Source organism: Poecilia mexicana, unplaced genomic scaffold, assembly GCF_051168715.1.
Source record: "Poecilia mexicana isolate PSO_F unplaced genomic scaffold, ASM5116871v1 scaffold_14, whole genome shotgun sequence".
Lineage (NCBI taxonomy): Eukaryota > Metazoa > Chordata > Actinopteri > Cyprinodontiformes > Poeciliidae > Poecilia > Poecilia mexicana.
The window spans coordinates 28,937,186-28,959,021 of NW_028263383.1; the positions used below are offsets into that span (position 1 = coordinate 28,937,186).

Here is a 21,836-nt window from a genome sequence, read left to right on the forward strand (position 1 = left end):
TTCCCACTAATTACATTCCAGGCGAGATTTGTGACATGGTTTATAACCAGCCTCAAACTATTTATTACAGCTCATCAGCATGAATGTCATATTAATTTAAGGCTTTTATTAATTCAGTTGAAAAGTTCTAATTTCACGGAGGAATAAGAACACGACATACATCTGCGTACAAACATCTGTCAGCTTTACAGAGAATGGTGAAGAAAGAGAAGAAGTATCCAAAGAGCTGCCATTGTGTGGAGAAAAATCACCTGATGTCAGAGGAAACCGCAATGTTAGCTCAAATAACCACTGGCTCCAACCAAGGTCTGCAACTGGTGCAGTTTCAGAGCTAAAATTAAGACTATTGAGACCCAGCAGGGGCTGTTTCCTTGTTACAGGACACTAAATGCATTTCTAAGCTAGCTACTGATCTGAGTAATGAGTGGCTAGTAACGGTAACTGAGGCAACTCACTAGCGTTAGCTTTGGAGAGGCTAGTGACAAGCACACAGGTTGGTTGCCCACTGGGTTGGCTACTTCCTCTGCTGGTCATTAGCAAAGATGGTCTAGCGTTAGCTTTGGAGAGGCTAACAACTAGCATGCCTAGGCTGACTTGTACTGACTACATCAGAGGAAACTTGTTGCAGGAAGCTACATTTATTCTGAAGCTAGCAACTGATCTGATTAATGACTGGCCAACAACAGTAAATGATCGACTGATGCTATCAAATCAGAAGGAGGTTACTTACTAGCATTAGCTTTGGAGAGGCTAGTGAATAGCAGTCTATTCACTAGCTGGTCACCCACTGAATTGGCCATTTCCTGTATTGTGCATTAGCATGGACAGGATAGCATTAGCTTTGTAGAGACTGGTGACTACCTACCATGGCTAGATTAGTCACCATTCCTCTGCTGTCCAATAGCATGAATATTCTGGTGTTAGCACCACCAGTGATATACTCATATTTTTTTCTTTAAAGAAAACTTTATGAAGTAAAATTCTGACATAGTTTACAGTCATCCAACATGACACCAATCATAAACATATTATATGAAATCCCAAAATTAACTTCTGATTTGGGAGATGGCTAATATATTGAATACTGCAGCTGATGGACCGGTTTGGGTTAGGCAGGACAACAATGATCCACCTCTGAATGGTTTAATCAGCACAAAAGATAGAGTGGCCTAGTCAAAGTTCTGATTTAAATCTGGTTGGGATGGTGTGGGGTGACCTTAAATAGGATATTTAGGGTCTAAAAACCTCCAGTGTAGCTGAATGAACAAGAAGATTGGGACAAAATGATTAGGTTTAGGGGGTAGTTACCATTTTAAAAATGCTTTTTGTATTTACTCAGACCATTTTCTTAACACTGTGATGAAAACAGCGCTGTGGAGGTCAGTGCTGTTCTACCTGTCAAACTCAACAAAGCTTCACCTTATAGATCTAATAGGTTATTTTGACTGCAGATTTTCTTTTTTTAGCACCGGGCAAGTTCAATTAAACTGAGCAGGAATCCTTCTGACATCCAATTCACTTCTTGTCAGGCTGCGAGAGTTGTGCTTTAACACACTTTCCTATTACGATGTTAATGTGGGCTTCGGGGGGGCGGAGGGCTGCAGACGGGGTGCAGAGGACGGTTGTGATTGTCTGCATCAAAAGTTTCTGGTTTAAATTAATTTTAGTGGAGAAACGGAGTGAGATGAATTCAAAGTCAGCACAGCAAATAAAAGTTTATTCGTCTGTTGTGGAGGTTTGTCCTGTAGGGGGCAGCAGACGTAATGCATTCATAAATTCAGTGCCGACTAACTTCCTCTCTGCTCTGCAAACAGCAGGATGAGAAATAATTACAAAGTCGGTTTAAAAGGTAGTAATTTTTATTTAAATCACACCGAAAAGCGGCGTCAATCTGCTCTGGGGTCAGTTTGAAACGAGCCGCAGATCCCTGACAGTTCCTGGAAATGTCCCGGGAGGCAATTTATACGCAGAAACTATCACTTAGGTGCAATTACTTTCATTAAGGGAAACACAGCCACTGTGGTTTCATTATCTCACATGGGGAAGCGGATTTTAAACTGCATGGCTCTTTGTTTGAACCGTCAAAGGAAGGAAAATTTAAAAACCATTTATAGTTCCTGACTTTTTAAAAAAATCATCTCAAACTGAACTCAAACTGTGAACTGTGGCAATTTGTGATTTGTAGTTGCAGCTTTATGTTTGACAAAATAAGAGGGAAAAAAAAGTATTTCTCAATGTTTTGAGGAGCTCGATTAGCTTTTTAAGATGATTTCCTGCTGGAGTCAAAGAACCAGACTAGTCACAACAAGATGAAATGTTCCAGATCACAGTTGGACCTCCACTACTGAACCAAACCAACATGAAAACGTTGATGGAAACACAAATAGTGATGAGCTGTTGGAGTCATTTCAGTGGTTTAACCTCTCCTGGGAGGATTCACCGCCACTTCACATGATTTTCTTTCCACTTTGCAATTATCCTCAACTCTGTGTTGGTTTATGATTTATAATCCCAGACAATACTTGATCATTTGTTGTGACAAATGTGGAAAAGCTACAGGGGTGTGAATACTTTATTAAATATTGTGTTATTTAGATTTATATCTAAATATAACTATCAAGTGTTGCTACTTCAGTTTGACTTTGGTGTCTTTTTTCATGTTTTTCAATAAATTGACGAATAAAATTAACAAAATAATCTAGTTTATATTGAACGATAGTAGTAACATTTATATATTAATAGGATGTGAGTTAGTCGCCCGGTCACAGGCGACCCACACCGCCTTGTTTCTGAGTTGCTACAGCAGCAGATTTTAGGTTCTTCTTCGTTAAGAGGAACCTACTTCTACGTTACATTTCTCTGTCAGATCCACAGCGGTTCGGTAGTTAATCGCCTTTCCCACCATGTCGCAGGCGGTTTTATGGGTTCTGTTTCTCTCATGGCCTTTTCTCTTCTCAGACTCTCGAGCTGGAGAAGGCGCACAGAGGACGGTGGACCACGCCGTCATCGGAGGAGTGGTGGCCGTGGTCGTCTTCGCCATGCTCTGCCTGCTCATTGTCTTGGGACGCTACTTTGCAAGACACAAAGGTAGCAGACCTGTTCATACTCTGGATCTCACTTACTAAAGTTTTATTTGTTCTAGTAGACGTGGAAACGTTTTAAACTAGCCATAGTTTATTTTCACTCTGCTTCCAACTAAACAGACAGTTTTTCTCAGGTTTTCTTGGTACTGTGGCTTTTCTTCAGAAAATTATTAGTCCACATGCTAATGCCAGAGCTGGCAACTTAAGCTTCTAATTTGACATAGACTCCCTTTTCATACTCAGGCGATACATTAGTAGGTAAGCTAACCCTAAGTGCTTGCGTAGAACTTATTCTACTGTTTCTTGAAAATGTTTCATCTCTCATCCAAAAGGCTTCTTCAGTTTTAAAGTACAAAAGTAAATAAGTAAACCTTTGTTAATATGTAACCTTTGAGGTAGGGTGGGGACTTAATATGATGAAATAATTATAGAGAATTTAATGCAGTAACGTCTTTTTTCCTAAGCCGGAATCTTTTTATTCACATTTTTCTGGTTCACCCAGAAACCTGATGCACAAGTGAAATCCGCAAATGTTAACAATGGAGAAAGAAACCGCTTCTCTCGGCCTACTAAGAGTTAATTTCAGATTCCAAAACAATCTGATTGGACGCTGGAAAAGACAATTGTTGTCTTCAAGTTGTGCTAAAAGGAGTGTGCCTGTCAGCAAAGCTGTTCAGGCCTGAAATAGCATCTCAATGCTAAATATGTAGCAGCAGCGTATATGCTAATGGTAATGTCAGCGTCCACAATCTGTGGTATCTTTGGTATTTTTCAAAGGATGAACTAGATAAATGAGAATTCGGGGTTTGTTTGTTTTTTATTGGACAAGTTGCTCAGTTGCCATTGCTTTGTCTGTTGTGTGTGAGAACCTTATAAATCCCATAAAAAATAATAAAAGCTTGAAGGGTTCAAAGGTCAAATATTATTCTTAAAATGGTCAGGATGAGGAGACGAATTAAGAATTTTATTTTAAGATATTTAAGCCGAAACATTTCTTAGAAGCTCATTTTTATATTCTGGAGCGCCAACTGCACCGTCACGATGTAAAGTGCTTCAGTTTGTTTCTCTTATTACTACATCACTGGCTGGAAGTTTGCCAAATGATGGAGGAGCAGCCATTAGTGCTGCGGGTTACTGATGATGAGTAAAACTGAATTTTTCTAGCGGTCCTGATGAATAGCACGACATTCATCGTACGCCGCCCTCACGACGGCCAGATAATTACAATCTATAAGGAATTTCACACGTTAATGTTTCCAACGCAGGAGGAAATGGGATTGCGTACATTAAACACTTCAGAGGGGAAAAGGCATAAATGAGGCAATTAGAGATGCAGAAAAATGTTTTTATGTTATGATTCTGCTCGGGTCAGAGTTTCAGGTTACTTGGCATCAGCACATTATCAGTGTGGCAGCTTTTCTCCAAAGCAAATGCTTCAGAAATGTTGGTCAGCCTGCCAAGTACTTCAACAGGTCATAACTTTTCCAATGTTAGTGGAAATTAAGATCCAAGATAATCTAAACTTCAAGTTTTAATAGAACACAATCAAGATCAGTCAATAATTTGATGCCAAGTGGCAAAACATTAGATTTAAGGAAGCCAGGCTGAATGCATTGAATCAGTCTGAGCAAGCATGTGGTGACAGTGGAAAGAAACAACTCCTTTTAACAGGAAGAACCCTACAACAATCTAATCCACAATAATTATTTTATTTATTTATTACATCGAGCTTTGAAGTATGACAGCATTTTTCAGAAGAGGAGCATCATTCACAGAGCGAAACATGGTGGTGGCTGCATGATGGTCTGGATGAAACATGGTGGTAGCTGCATGATGGTCTGGATGAAACATGGTGGTGGCTGCATGATGGTCTGGATGAAACATGGTGGTGGCTGCATGATGGTCTGGATCAGGGGTCCCCAAACTACGGCCCGTGGGCCGGATCCGGCCCGCCTCCTCATTTGGTCCGGCCCCCTGAACAATACCAGAGAGCATTCAGTGTTTTTTTTCATATATATGTGGATTTTTCTTCAACCACCAGGGGGGCTCTTGAGCAGATATGAAACTTAGTTTCCCTCAATGGAATATATACTAGTCAGTACCAGTCACCGTTTTGCTCACGGTTTTTTTTTCCATTTGCATTCTGGGTAAAAATCTATCTACAAACGCGAATATGTTGTCGGCAGTAATCCAGCCCCCCCCCCCCCCCACCTCCCGGTCCACAGTTTCACTCCCCCCCCCCCGTCAACAAAAGTTTTCTAAGGTTTCTTTCTCAAAAAACTAAGACCGACCCCCGACCAGAAAAGGGAACAGTTATGTGGCCCTCGCAGAAAAAAGTTTGGGGACCCCTGGTCTGGATGAAACATGGTGGTGGCTGTATGATGGTCTGGATGAAACATGGTGGTGGCTGTATGATGGTCTGGATGAAACATGGTGGTGGCTGTATGATGGTCTGGATGAAACATGGTGGTGGCTGTATGATGGTCTGGATGAAACATGGTGGTGGCTGTGTGATGGTCTACGGCTGTAACTAAACTTGGCTCTTAAGATCCAGATCACCTTGGTTGTGCAGCAGGACAATGGTCCAAAGCACACTAGAAACTTCACCTCCACTCTTTGGTTACCAAGCAACTCACTCAGTCTTTGGTTGCCTAGCAACAACCTGTTGAGTAACTGGCACAGCAGCAGTTCAAGGTTTCCCCACTGAGCTTCATAACTGCTTAAAAATAAAAACCAACATGGAGTAAAAACTGTGGATGAAACAGGAAAGGTCACACCATCAGGTTGGTAATATTTCAGATATTTAAAACCATAAACTAATCAATTATTATACGTATTGATTGATATGAAATGGGTATATTGCGGTACATTTTTCAGCCATATTTTAGTCTGGATTATAACTTTTCTTTACCCCTTATTTTACCACTGAATTGATGTGCTTAGTGCTGAAATTATGCACTTGACCGGATTATTACGTTTCAAGGGCAATCACTTTTTCACACAGGGCCAGGTCGCTGTTGAAAGCTGTTTTTTGTGTTTATTCAGGTTATATTTGTGTAATATTAACATTAGTTTGGTCTGAATGTGACATTAAAGCAGAACAGAAGAAAATCCTCCAGCAGGTTGGTACTTGCTGCAGCACCACTGAGCACCTTGTTTCTGTCTGATCAAACAGTAATTTTTCACGTTTGGCATTTTTCTCCCTCACTCAGCTTCGATATATTGTCATCATTACCAAACTCGTCCGCTGTGACAGGGTGTGAATAAATCTTGCAAATGAGGTTTGAAGTGGCCTTTTCTTTTGCCCAACTTGACAAGGTTAATTCGAACGTGCGATCCACACTCCTCTGCGCACTCAAGATCATTTCAAGGCCCTGATTTTCATGTGCCAATCCTGCAGCAAGCAAACCGGAGGAAAATGGAGAATCTGAGTGTGACGCTTTGCTGCTGCTGCTGGTGTGTGTGTGTGTGTGTGTGTGTGTGTGTGTGTGTGTGTGTGTGTGTGTGTGTGTGGGTGTGCGTGGGTGTGGGTGTGAGTGTGTGTGTGTGAGGATTTACATAATCAGGTGCTGTGAATGGAGGGTCACATTTTAATCTGTGGTATCATCTAAAGCAGCAGGCTGTTAGCCGATACGTTCCTTAGCAAAAACTAGCATACTCGAAGTTTATTTTGATGAGTATACTTGAGTATATCAAGTATAATGTGGTCCATGTACTTGTAGTGTAGTGGAAAGTATACTAATTAAATACTTAATTTTAAGTTTATAAAATGTTGCAATCAGCAATAAATCAATAATTTTCATTTGCATCATTTTTCTTTTTTCTGAAGATAAAAGTCTTCAGTTTACTGTTTTGGTCTCAACTGGCCTTTTTTTTAAGAATAATTTTGTTTACAGAAACTTCATAATTCATTTTATTTTTTATTTCTGTTGTTTTGTTTATTTGTTTTGGATATTTAAGATGTCTTCCAGCTTTGGTGTTAAATGTTCATTAGAGTTTAAAGTTTATTGATCTTCACGAATGTGTTCTTGCATTATTATGCCATTACCATTATATTACATAGAAATGCTCTCAAAACAACAATGTTATCGTTTATCGCAACAACTTCTGGGACAATTTGCCATCCAGCAAAATGTGTTATCCTGACAAGCCTTATGTTGTCTTTGCTGTGGCGCAATCCACTAAATTAATATATGTCTCCAAGTTTTTGTCAACAGAATCCAATGGCAAAAAAAAAAGAATTGTTTTTTTCCTCTGCAAAATTTCTGGATATAAACAATAACATGCAGTGTGTCCATAGCTTATGAAAGCTAAACTACAAGCACAGTGCCTCATTTTTAGTATGAGATAAGTATACTCATAGTAGTGCTGAACAATGTGGCTGAAAAACTTATCACAACATGAGCATCTATCAGCAAATATTGATTAGATTTTTGTTTTAAATATCTGAAATATTGCTAAACTGGTGGCTTAATCTTTACTGTTTTATCTTCAGTTTTCACTTTACACCGTTGTTGTTTATTTCAAGCACAAAACTGAAACTGTTGCTGTTATCAACAGGTTGCTGCTAGGTAACCGAAGATGGAGGGGGGTGGGGAAGATTGAAACTGCTTGTTACCCTGCAGGTTGTTGCTAGGTAACCGAAGTTGGAGGGGGGTGGGGGGATTGAAACTGCTTGTTACCCTGGAGGTTGTTGCTAGGTAACTACACAGTGAGAGAGTTAGTTGTTGCCACCAACCACACTTAACTAGCCTAGAGGTTGAGCAGCTAAAGGTTTCCTCTGACAACATCTCCCAGAAGGCCGTGCAGCTCTGTGCGGTTCTGTATATCGTTACCTTCCTAAAATAATGTTGTCAAAACGCATTTTTGCTAAATAAACACCACCTCTCTATTGCCAAAAGGTGATTTAGGCAAACCAAGACTTTGGTGACAATATTGATATGTATTATCAATTGATCATGTGTCTATTGCGATATATATCTTGTTACTGATTTATTGTGGAGCTCTAACTCATAGTAGACTTCGTGAATAAGTCACTCTTCGCTGCGGGGTAACTCTGTGCTCCACTGTCCCTCCTCAGGTACCTACTTCACGCACGAAGCCAAAGGTGCAGACGACGCGGCGGACGCAGACACAGCCATCATCAATGCAGAGGGCGGCCACACCAACTCGGACGAAAAGAAGGAGTATTACATCTAACCCGAACCGGGGGGACCCCCGCCCCCGCCCTCGCTCGGGTGTTGTCGCCGGCACGCCGAGCCGCTTTCCCGGGGATGGGGCAGGGGGGTTTTTTGACGGATTCGGATCGCTTTTTGGTGAAAGGGATGGAGGAGGGATTTTGAAGGAAAGGCCTGGTTTTACGCCGTCGTTTAGTCTAGTCTGCAGATGTAGATGGAATGTTATTTGTGTTTAAGATAAAAAAGATAAAATATAAAAAAAATAAATAAAAGCGAGTTGGGGGGTGGGGAGTGGGTGGGTGTGGGTGGGGGCGCCAGATGTTGCCAGAAATCACTGTAGAGAGCTTCACCATTTAACACCTCCCTAACTGCTGGTACGAAGTTTATCTTTTAGTTCCACCATTTGCAGAAAATTCTGTGCCTTGTTCTGAATTTTTTTTGTTCTCTCCACACTCTACATCCGTGCTGATCGTCATTTGCATAACCTCGTTGCTCTTTTTTCCCCGTTTTCATCTTTTCTTCCCCCCCCCCAACACTTGTTATTATCAGCCTGCTGTCGGCTTTTGTATGAGGGTAAAATTACACAGCCACTTTATTCATTTCTCTAAATGTGTCTGCACACGCGCGCTCTACTCCTCTCCTGCATAACAAACACTCTTTCAAGTATACTGTGATTTGTCTCAAGCCATTTCCTCTCTCTTTTTCCTCTGAGGTTCTGAAGACGTAATGCTTTGTGTGTCACTGTACGGACAGCCTAAACCAGACGCAGGTTTGTTTTTATTGAACTCCCCCACCAACAACACCTAGAAGTACAGGCAGAAGCAAGTATGCAAAGGCTTATGGGTCATTTTGCCTCTTGTCCTAATTTCTATTGAATCTGAAAAGAAACAAATTCATACATTTTGTACGTAAACTGGTTGAATCTCATGCAAACTATAATTTATTTGTATATAACTGTGTATTAAACCGTCATTTATTTATTTTTATCCTACAATTGATTCTGACCCTTAATTAAATCAAAATAACATTAAACGACCTCCAGATTGTAGATATTATTAACTACAGACTTATTGTGTCTTCCCACCTGATAGTCTGGTAGACTTGGCTCGATTGGGAATAAAAGTTGCACATTTGTTTCACTTTCAAACTGCCTGGAGTCAAACCAACCAAACCCTTTGAGCAACACGTTCCCCTCCTTACCTGCGGAGGCGCTGCACCAAGACCCACTGGAGGAAACAACATAAAAACGACACAGAGCGCAACTTCCTTTTTCATCAGACAGCATAAAAATGGAGTGTAATTGGGTTTTAGGGGGTGGAGGATTTGTATTTTATCTTTGAGCAAAAACCACGAGCCATTTCTTTCACTTAGGCTAACACGTTTGTTTTGGGTGTAGTTACCCAGAATGCCCTCCGCTGTATTCCACTTCCTGCTTCTGGAGCGGTCTCTGGTCCGCTTGGTGTTCACATTTAGAACCAAACCAGAGTTCACTTTTCTGACAAAATAGTGACGAGGCAAAATGACCAGAACGTTTGCAAAAATAAACACTGAAAGATTTTTACCAATCTTGACCTACTTTCTAAATTACATCCCTAATTTTCTTCCATATTGCTTAATTAAAATTTTCTCCTGTTTCTTATGATTAAAATGCCTGTACATATCAGCGTTTCAGTTTGTTTGCATTTTCTCTCAATCTAAAGTATTATTTTTCTTCCAAGTGGAGAAAATAAAATGTCCTATTTCAGGGGAGACGCCTGGTTGTTGAAGTGCAGGATGCTCGTGTTGTGTAGTTAACGCAGTAGAAAGAACCGCCTTAACCAGTTTTAAACTGAAACATCTGTAAGTTTGAACTTCATTTGAGCTCTCGCGGGCGTTGGTCGGTGGGTTCATCATTTATTCTCATAAACACTGGATGTAGACGAAGCCAGAGGAGTCACAAATCCTTTTTACAGCCTCCCAGAGTAACGCCTGAACATCTCGGTTCTCATCTTAAGTTCTGTCAAACGGAGAGGAAACCGAACAGCTCTGAGGGTCACACCACTCGGGTTCTGCTTTCGCCCGCCCGCTTTTTGAATGCTTCGATATTTCACACGTTCTTTGCATGTCTGTATCCGCGCTCGGATTGTTTCGGTTCCACTTCAGCACCAGCTGCCAGAACCGAACCGGAGTCGGTTTGGAGTTATGCCAAAAGTCATTGTTTGCCTGTAAAATAATTTCCTTCACATTTTCTGCTCCGTGCCGTTAATCCGTTGTTTGCATCAGCTTGTCAACAGTGCAGAGCGCCTGGTGGTTCTGCTGTGGTTCTTATGAGTTCACACAGCAAGCAACACGTTTAATGAGTCCAGGACAGATGTGGGTGGGTGTGGGTGGAGGTAGCGGCTGGAGCGCGCTTCTTCCAGTGGGAATATTTAGCGGTTATCACTTCTCGTGTCACATAAAGCTTATATGCCATCATCTGCATCACTGTCATTTTAATTCTGGGTGTTTTTCCAGGGCAAAATGACTAAATGAACAAGTTAGAACAGGTCTGTGGGCATTAAAAACAATTTCATCACTTTTTATTTTTTGCAAAAAATCATTCTTAGATAATGTGATTTTAGTTTCCTCAGTATGGCCTCTGTCACTTCAAATTAAGCTGTTGCTGGCCAAATCCCCCAACTCAATGTTAACACTTGCAGGTGAAAATGGCTGCAAACAGAGGAGCAATTATACAATTAATCATCTTCGAAAAGCATTAGTAGAGCCTCCTGCATAACCAACAAGAACACAGCAAATGGTTTCTGGATGGTAAGTCAACAACAAAACATTTCTGCTCTTATACAACAGTAAAACCAACTGACCAAACATTCTGGAGCTCAGTTTTGGGTTGCTAGGTGATGGGCTAAGATCTGCTGGGGTTGCTAGGTAACAGGGCAGTGCCTGCTGATTAGGGACATTACATTCTGGAGATTTTTGAAACAGCTAATTTTCCAGATACCAAACAATATGAACGTATTGCCAAAAACAGCTGAGTGGTTTTGTTTTAAGTGTTTGGGGTGTTATTAGAAGCTGTAGAAACCCAAGTGGACATACAAAAACCTGCAAAATATGATTTTTGTTTAATGCAGCCCCTTTAAACATCAACCGCAATTAATGGATTTTGTGGGGGGGGGTAGGAATTATTTTTAAAAGTTTGAGTTTATGGACTTTATTCATATGGCAAAATCATGAATATATGCTCAAACATTTAAAATCATGTGAAAACAATGAATTAATCCCACCGAATATCTTGGACGTTTATGTATAAAGAATCTTAAGACTAAAATTAGCTCCTAACACCATCAAGAAAATGCTCAAAATTTTGGAAACGTTATCCTTTTTCTTAGAATTTCCCTCAGTACGCTAAACGTTTTTCATACAGCATCATAGGCATTAAGACCTAACCTGATAAAATGTTAGAGGTAGTGATATGACTCTTAGTGAGCGTAAAAATATCTTATGATGGCAGAAAGTCCAGCAGAAAGGAGAAATATTCTCTGTGAAATGGAGAGATCTCTGCCAGCAGCAGGCTCTGCTCCGGCTGTTTGGTTTTCCATTACTTCCTTATTTTGTGGCAATTTCACATTAAAACAAGTTTATACAAACAACCAGTCACAGTGAACTGCTGGCAGCTGAGCACCCACATGCAATTCAAACTCTCCCTTCCTGTTTTTATTTTATAAGTAGTAAAGTAGTGTCACTTTACTGTAGAAGAAGAAACTTTAAAATAATCATTTCAAATAATCAACAGCTGAAAATCTCTAAAACTGACTAAATCCCTTAATCGCCTCTGTATAAAGTTGGCTGCTCAGACAATTTGTTCTGATTGACCTTTTGTCAGACCTTCTGACTCACAGTTAGTCTGATAATCACTGATATAATTAATGAAATAGAGTTTTAATCAGAACTAACTAATCAACCCTCTTAGATCAAAAGACATTACAGAGAAGTGGAGAAAAGATAACGACAATAAACAACAAAATATACAAGAAAAATGTTGAGCATCACCCAGATCAGTCATAAAATTAGCATTTAAGCTATCATGAGCATTTTAGCTAAGTTTATCTTTTCAACAGGTGTTTGCAAACTGAATAGGGAATGCTACTGATATTTCAGTTATAGCCCTCATGCTAGCATTAGCAATTTAGTTAAAATTGTCATTTGAGCTATTTATGATAAGCTCAATATACTGAATGGAGTGAGTTCATGTTAGTCAACACGCTAGGTTTAGCCCATATGCTTTTAACAACATTTTATCTAACATTAGCTTTTTAGCTAGTTTTGACCTAACACCTCTGTCTTCTGATGACTTTATTTATTATATTTTTTCAGTTCATCATCACTATAAATACATATCAGTCAAGCCCACTGAAAGTTTTGGACTGAAAACTACTTTTAGAGTTCCTGTTTGGGGAACTGGGTGTTGCTTGCAGTGTGTCCTCATATCCACCACTAGTTGTGACTTTTAAGCATTTCATTGTATTTTATAAATGTGAACCACATCAGCTGTGCGATAGCTTTAATATATCATCGTCATGCATGAAGACAGCATTCAGGCTTTCTATGTTGGGGATTTCAAGCTGAGGTTTGTCTCAAAGGAACTGACTGAAATGCATTCTTTATCCTTTCCCCGTCTGTGTTAATGAAATGTTTGCAGCCCTAGAAAAGAACAGTTGGGATAGCTGTAGCTGGGAGTTTAATTTTTTTGGCTTTTTCACCAGACGTGTACATATTAGTTACACACATTTCATGTACTCGATTTAAGAAGTCACGTATAAATTACCACTATGTTCACTCTGTATGCTGACGACACTGTTTTGTGTTTGTGTAAACTGGATGGGTGGGGGTAGGGCAACGGGGGACTGATTAGGTTAGATGTTTCACGGTCTGGTGTCTGAATAAAAAAATGACAAACAAATATCTGACTGGTTATTGTTGCTTTATGGATCACAGAGCAGATACCACTTCATCTGTTAGGCTGCAACTTTGTGATTTGTATTCTACAGTGAGCACTGTTTTTGCTTCCATGACCAATGGCAGCTTCCACTTAGATCCAGTTTTAAGACATGAAGTCGTCAATACAGGAACTGACGGGGATGTTGTTTCTTCCTTAAGACCAATTTGTTGATTTTGACTTTTTTTTGTACTCCTAAAAACATGAAAGATACCATTTGTGTATGTTGAATTAATCAGATTGGAATAAATGACACATAAGGTTTTGATTTATTTTTCTGGATATTCCCTGTAAATTAAAAACAAAAAAAGAACGCACATTTGTTGTAACTGAGGTAGTTTCCTGCACATTGGATCCCTTTGATAATGTCCTGTCTCAGGTTCATGTGTTGCTGACCGATGTGACTGCATCTCAGGTAGAATGCAAAGTTTAGGCCCCACCTGTCGCCAACATAAAGGCATGTACAAATGCGTTCATCAAGTCCAGAAGTGCAAACACATTCTTTTTAGGTCCAGAACTGGTGAGATGTTTTGCATATACAATATGTTGTACATGTTTTATGTATTTTTTCTTAATATTTGGTGCACTGTAAAAAAAATGTGTTAAATATTGATTTTCTTTGACATATCATACGTTTATTGGAATGAAGCAGGATCAGAAACGTGTCGTGGCTGTACTACTGTCACTTTGAACGCTCCACCGCCTTTTCAAACTCCTTTGATTCCCAAAAAAGAAAAAAAAAGATTTGATTGTTCCACCCGGTTCTTGTTTTCAGATTGTTCTTTTTGTCTCTCTGCTGTACTTGAGAAAAATGTAATGTGTATTAATGGAGAACAGGAGTTCCACATTCCCATACACATTTTGTATTGGTTCATAAATAGACATTTTTACAAAACAATGAAGAGTTCTTGTCTTAATAAAAGAGAAAAGATATTAATGTCCAAAATAATATGTGTTGGCTTTTTATTTCAGATCTGTGCGTCAAAAACAAGATGCACAGACGATGTACTGTTTGTGAACAGAGTTGAGCGGCTTTAATAAACTGCTAAATTTAACAAAGAATACAAATAAATTAAGAAGGGCTGAGATTTTACAGCATTACTTTCCATTAATTACATAGATTATAACACAATTAATCAAATTTTTTCCAAGCCGGAACCTGTATATTTGTGCGTTTCTGATACGTTTGTAAATCTGACGCATAAGCGACATTTTGCAAACGGCGATGGATGACGATGCCACTTCTCTGGTCCTACTGGAGGTAATTTCTGCTTCTAAAACCGATCTAATTGGAAGCTGGAGAACACTAGAAGGAGTTAGCTAAAGAGCGAAGCTATTCAAGCCTAAAATAGCTTCAAACCTTATGGAAAGTATACCATGTACCATGTACTTTTCAATAATGTTTTAGCTGTTGTTATTTTACCTGCATATGTTGTGGTTTCTCTGTTTTGTTTAGACGGGGTTAGGGTTAGGGTCTCTGTGTTCCACTATTATCAGGAAAACTGTAGATTAGAGTCACCTCCCCTCCAGCCTCCATATGTAATATGTAAAAACTTCCTTCTCACCCTCCACGGGTGGTCTCTTTCATCCTCTGAGCTCGGGTCCTCTACCAGAGGCCTGGGAGCTTGAGGGTTCTGCGCAGTATCTTGGCTGTGCCTAGAACTACACATTTCTGGACTGAGATGTCTGATGTTGTTCCTGGGATCTGTTTTAGCCACTGCTCCAGTTTGGGGGTGACTGGCCCGAGGGCCCTGATGACCACAGGCACCACTGTGGTCTTCACCTTCCAGGCCTTCTCCAGTTCCTCTCTGAGGCCCTGGTATTTCTCCAGTTTCTCATGCTCCTTTTTCCTGATGTTGTGGTCACTTGGTATTGCTACATCCACCACAACGGCTTTCCTCTGTTGTTTATCCACCACCACAATGTCCGGTTGGTTCGCCATTACCATCTTGTCTGTCTGGATCTGGAAGTCCCACAGGATCTTAGCTCGGTCATTCTCCACCACCTTTGGGGGTGTTCCCCACTTCGATCTCGGGGCTTCCAGTCCATATTCTGCACAGATGTTTCTGTACACTATGCTCGCCACTTGGTTATGTCGTTCCATGTACGCTTTCCCTGCCAGCATCTTACATCCTGCTGTTATGTGCTGGACTGTCTCAGGGGCCTCCTTGCACAACCTACACCTTGGGTCTTGTCTGGTGTGGTAGATCTGAGCCTCTATTGCTCTGGTGTTTAGGGCCTGTTCCTGGGCGGCCAGGATGAGGGCCTCTGTGCTGTCCTTGAGTCCAGCTTTCTCCAGCAATTGGTAGGATTTCCTGATATCAGCCACTTCAGTTATTTGTCGGTGGTACATCCCATGTAGGGGCTTGTTCCTCCCATGATGGTACCTCTAGCACCTCGTCCTCTGTTCCCCAGTGTTTGAGACATTCGCTGAGCACATCGTCCGTTGGGGCTTTGTCCTTGATGTATTTATGAATCTTGGATGTTTCGTCCAAGACAGTGGCTCTCACACTCACTAGTCCTCTGCCTCCTTCCTTACGGCTTGTGTACAGTCTCAGGGTGCTTCAGGCCTATGCAGAACAGCAGTGGGGACAGAGCATCTCCTTGGTATATGGCACATTTGATGGACACTTGTGCAAGTGGTTTGCAGTTGGCTTCAAGGGTGGTTTTCCACAGCCCCATCTAGTTTGCAATGAAGGCTCTTAGAGTCCTATTTATGTTGTACATCTCTAAGCATTCAATGATCCAAGTGTGTGGCATTGAGTCATAGGCTTTCTTGTAATCAATCCAAGCCGTGCACAGGTTGGTGTGTCAGGTTTTGCAGTCTCGGATGACTTTGTGGTCTACAAGGAGTTGGTGTTTGGCTCCTCTGCTATTTATGCCGATGCCCTTCTGTGCCTTGCTCATGTATTTATCCATGTGCCCACTTATCTTAGCCGCTATGATGCCTGACATGAGCTTCCATGTTGTAGAGAGACAGGTTATTGACCGATAGTTGGATGGGACTGAACCCTTTGAGGGATCCTTCTGGATCAGGATTGTGCGCCATTCAGTTAACCATTCAGGGTGAGTCCCATTTTGTAGCAGCTGGTTCAATTGAGCTGCCAGTCGCTCATGGAGGGCAGTGAGTTTCTTCAGCCAGTAGGCATGGATGATGTCAGGTCCTGGTGCTGTCCAGTTTTTCATATATATATATATGAACATTTCCCTGTTCATCCAGGAAATGGTGAACAGGGAGAGCCTGACTAAAACTACCTGGATGTCAGACAACATCTGGGTCTTATTATGTGTCTCTGCTTATTTCCAAGCCCAAATGAGCAACTTCATGTTGAAAAACAAGCCCAGAAAAGCTGCAACCCGCAACTTCAGAGTAAAACAAGCCCAAAGTCACTTATAATAATCAGACTTGACAGAAACTCAAAATAGTTCTTGTTTTTCCAGCAACAAAATGCGCATCTCTCTCCTCCCTACATTGTTTATGTTTCCGTCGCTGCTGAGAACTGTCGCATAGTAACGGCGGTCGCTCCCCGAGATGCGTAGAGGAAATAAAATTACATAAAATAGTAACGAACAGTGATTTGGATAAGTAAATTTAATTTTACTACTGGATTTGAAATAGTAACGCTTTAGATTACTCGTTACTGAAAAATGTGGACGTCACTGATCTCATTATGACTCTTTCTCTAACATCGTCCCAGTTTAACTACATTTTGAGGGACATTTCTGAGTGTTTGTTGACTGCTAACCTGACCTGATTTGACAACCAAGGGAGGGTGGATGGACTCATGCCGCTCCCCACAAAATGCCACCCTGGGCAGATGCCCATGTCGCCCATATCAGAAACCGTCACTGTTCATATTAAAACTTTTTTTCCTCTAAAAGTTAAATACTGCAACTTTAACATTTGTTACATTTAATGAGGAATGATATCAGAAAGTGCATTGATTTTTATATTTAAAACAGCTAAAATAACATCTTGTTGCTCTTCAAAAACCTTCACCTCAAGTTTTAAACTTTTCTGCTTTTGCATACTGTTCTTAAAGTTTCATTTTTTGAAGTTTCTAAAGCATTCCTGCTCCTTAACCTTCCTTTAATCTGTTGACTTTAATGATGAAAGGTGATGTGAAAGTCTTCTGCTCAGCATTCAGGCTTTGACTCGGCCGCCCCCCCACCAGGAAACCCGAGGCCCCGCGCAGCATGGACCGGGGAGGGATGACGACAGTTTCCGCACCTGAAGCCAAGCTCCGCTTTCAAATGCTGCCACACGTCTGGAGTGTCATCATTTTGTGGCGTAGTTTCACGTTAATCTCATTTTGAAACGACCCGAATAGCTGATGCGTTCCGACTGAAGCTGTGGCAGGCCGTTTTATCATAAAATCTGTTTAACCACACTTTCATTCCAAATACAAGAAATTGATTTATTACTATTAAATTAAGATATATTTTATTATACTTTGACTAGACAAAACACCAACTTGAAATATTTCTAATTACATTCTGACTTTTATAAATGACATCAGGTTTACCATCGAGTTATGGAGGTTTCAATTCAAGATGTCCACAATGAATTACTATCTGAAACATATTTCAGGCTAATCATAATTTAATATATTTAACATATCCAATTAAAGATATTTTACATGTATTTTGAGATGGTAGTTTAATAGATAGAGACTAGTGCAAATTAAATTGCAGATGCCTTGAAAGGAATGACTCAGCAAAACTAAACTAGAGATATCAGGGATTATTATTCTGACTAGACAATATTTCTTTTGAGATAGCGCCAAATAAGTTTGAGATTTCTTTGCCGGTGATGTGATTCAAGATTCCAAGATATATTGAATTGTTAATTATCATTCTTAGTAGTCATAATGTAAACACAGATATCTCAAATTACGGATAGCCAAAATGTAGCTTTAGATATCTAGAATGTAATTACAGATAGTCAGACGAAACCAATTTCGCATTAAAAGGACCTGCCATATTTGGGCTCGTCAAAATGTAATGGAAGATATCTATTATAATTCTTGCTAGTCAGGATGTAATTGCAGATATCTTAAATTACCATTTCAGAGAGTCAAAGTGCATTTTCAGATAATGTATGTTTTTGTTTCTTCTTTTTGTGTTTGTTTTTATGTTAAACGGCCTGCCATACTCCAACTCTATTCCGAGGTGGGCTTCTGCTGGTGCAGACGTTATGAAATCTTAATCAAATGCGCGGCGTTAACAAGCAGCGTAAAACAAGGAGTCCTAATTAACGCAAACAAAAGGCTAATGCCTGGAGGAGCGTCGGGAAAGCTGAATAAAAGCCCGAAGCGTGCAGCTGACGTCGGGAATAATCGATCGAGCTGTCCGTCATGGAGAAAATGTAACTCCTGTCCTCATATTTAATGTACGTCAGCCAGTCTTTGAAATCTTCAAACCGTTCGGTATTCAGACGATGACTGGAGTAAAAGACGATGTTATCTTTTTAATTACATTTGCACCTCAGGCTCTCATTATAGCTGAAGTGCTGTACATAATGAGGCAACATCTTAAATAAGTAAAGGTGATCCAGCTATTGATTAGAGAGAGAGAAGACCTGCGGCAGGCCATCAGTCATAGAAAATGTGCCAGTGAGTTCATGTTTAATGCGCTCACACACTCATTACTCAACATCCTCCAATCAGTTAGATAGAAAGCGCTTCACTTCATTTCTGGCTTCTGTTATTATACCCAGAACAGAGTTATTTTCATTTTATTTATTTTTTTAGCGCGGTAATAAAATCAGGCTATTAATGCTTTCTGGTGTGTTTGTTTTAACCTCACAAGTCATAAAAGGTTATCGTCCACATAGAGGACGTCAGCTGCTTTAGAAGATTATGTTTTACAAACAATCTGATTAATCCAACTGAAGCCTCAGTTAAAGGGAACCTTTTATACCTTCTTTTTATCAAGTTAGAATAGGAATAGGGTACATAAGGTGATATGCAAAAGGAAAGCTCAAAAGAAAAGCTGAAGAAACAGGTGGAAAGACATCAACACCAGAACTATAGAATCAGAGTAATTCAAGTCAGTTTCTCAGGGTGATTTGCAGAACTTTTATTGTTTTTAAAACACTATGCCAACTAACTACATGTGTAACACCTAAAATAAAATTATTAACTTGATATTAATGTTCTAAACACGTGAAAATTGCATAAATGGATGCATACTGATGCGACTGTTCACCTTTGACCCAGAAGCAGAGGAAGTGGAGCCTCGTGAACAGCCAATAAGGACACAGCAAATAGTTTCTGGACTGTGAGTCAACAACTGAACACTTCTCTTTTCCAGCAGCTATTGTGAAACCAGCTGACCAATCAGTGCTCAGCTTCTGAATGATGAAATGGGTGGAGCTCTGTGTGGGTTGCTAGGTAATGTGGCACTGTGTTCCAATTGCAACTTAAAAGTCTGGACGTATTTGAAACGGCTCATTTTCCAGACACCAAAAAAACATTAAAGGGGTAAAATTACGTAAAATCAGCTTTTTTAATATTTCTATCATTTTATAATGTTTTCCCTCATCAGAAACATACCTGGAGTGTTGCCTTGATTCTTTCATGCATGTTTGAAAAATCCTTTATTCTCCATGGCAACCATTCAGCTTGGTTAGGCTTAGCCCCGCCTTCTAAATGCAGCTCCTCCCCCACTCATACTAGCCAGCAGCAATTAGCAAACACCTGGTGGAACTACTGAGCTCATTATAGGAGTAACGCTGATAAAAATATTGGTAAATGGTTAATAGAAGAGCCATGTTGGGATGACTTCCTGAAGGCGAAACTTCAAACAGAGCAAGAGTTTCTTAAAGAGACAGAGGCTCAATTTGAAAACGTTAACTCAAGAAGTAAATTTCTTTTAAGTTATTAAATAACATTTTTATAACAACTGAAGCTAATATAGTTTCTTGATTGTGCTATAAAATGGCATAATGTGCCTGAAAAATACTTCATACTGCCCCTTTAAGATTTAAGAAAAACAAAAGTTTAATCATTTTGTAGCCTAAGAATATATAGTTATACGTTTAGTTTTTGCATTTCAGTTAAGATTTCAACATTTCTTGAGCTACAATGTCAAATATTTAACAGTTTTACAAAGTGAAAGTAGTTTATCAGTCACCTGGTAGAGAAAGCCGTCCCTCATGGCGTGAACAGGTGAAGTGGTTTGATTCAGAGGCTGTGTGATGGTCTGGGCCAGGAAGGATTGCAGCCATAAACTGCACGTAATGGCAACCCTTAAGGGCTCTTAGGAAATTAGTCTGCTTGTAAGGGCAACGATTAAACGTCTGCAATCAGACTGGGTCTCCATTTAGGCTGAGAATGCTTAATCATTTTTGCCTGTAATCAAGAAATATCAAGTAACTTAATGGAGTTCTCTACGGCCAATTATTTATTTATGCTGAAGGAATCACGGCTTGACACCGACACGCTAAAATAAGAGGTTCTGCTCGAGTGCTTACACAGTGGACTGTTCTTCCATTAAATCTCTAACCATTAATCAAGAGGTGTACCTTAAGACAATAGTATTTTATAACATTTATTTGGAGTGCAGTCTAATAATGCACATTGTTTTTAAACTGGATCCCACTAGCAAACAGAAAACTGTCAACAAGCTTCCCCTCACAGTGATAAAATAAAGCAATATTTATTGCTGAAAAGCAGAACTTTTTCCATTTTATAGTCGTTGTCATTGTTTCTCTCATTTGTCTCTTATATTTGGTGATATATTGTGCTTTATAAAGGAGCCCAGGATGTGCTGGACGGAGTAGGAAGTGATGGATGAAACGGGGACAAGCAGCCGCAGAAACAAACAAAATTATATTTCTTCATTAGTGGAGTCACAAACGAAAAATGTTATCTGTACCACTATTATGGTAGGGGACAAAACATAAAAAGTTGGATTAATTTGTATCTAAAATTGCTGTTTCAGTTTGTGCAAGTAGGTAGCATTTGTTTATTTCATTCATTTACAGTTTAAAGTGAACGTGTGATGTCAACAAGTTTTGAATGAGAAGAAGTAGATTGAAGAAAAAGATCTTACGTAGTCTAATATTAAAACTGCAGCATACAGAGAATTAGAAAATTTCATCTTCCAACTGTTGATGCGAGGAGCAGCCATATTTGAAGTTGGCCTCCTCCCAGTTTCCCATTGGGAAGTTCCACTTTGGAAGGCGTTCCAGTTGCTATTTTATGACCGGGAAGTTAAAATTTTCCAGTTCCAAGTGCAACTGAAACACACCTCCACAGCTGGGCACAATTAGTGTAAAGAATTCAACATTTAACCACAAATTCACTTAAGAATCGTTTTTAAGGATTAAAACGACAACAAACCCGAAGGGACAAAACAGTTTTGTTTCTACATCAGTGAATCAAGAACCGTGACGTGTTTCCTGCTTTACTAGTAGAACATTTTTATCTGCTTTAGCAAGTCAATACATGCATTTGTTCTTATTAGAAAAGTCAATAATCCACTGATAAATTCAGACATATTTGACACCATTAGCAATATACAAAACAATTATACTCTTAGTCGCCGCAGTCTGAGAAGATACAACACAATTAGTGTGTAATTGTTTTAGTGAGAGAT

General features: G+C 39.9%; 1 protein-coding gene across 1 annotated transcript in view; it reads left to right on the forward strand.

Moving 5' to 3' along the window:
* cadm1a (cell adhesion molecule 1a) overlaps positions 1-14,181 on the forward strand; it is a 393,093-nt gene extending 378,912 nt beyond the window's left edge. The window contains exons 10-11 of the mRNA XM_088012458.1: positions 2,959-3,087; positions 8,164-14,181. Of these exons, the coding sequence (XP_087868584.1) occupies positions 2,959-3,087; positions 8,164-8,282 (248 nt within the window). The 3' untranslated portion in view covers positions 8,283-14,181. The remainder of the gene's footprint in view (positions 1-2,958; positions 3,088-8,163) is intronic.
* Positions 14,182-21,836: the final 7,655 nt, after the last annotated feature.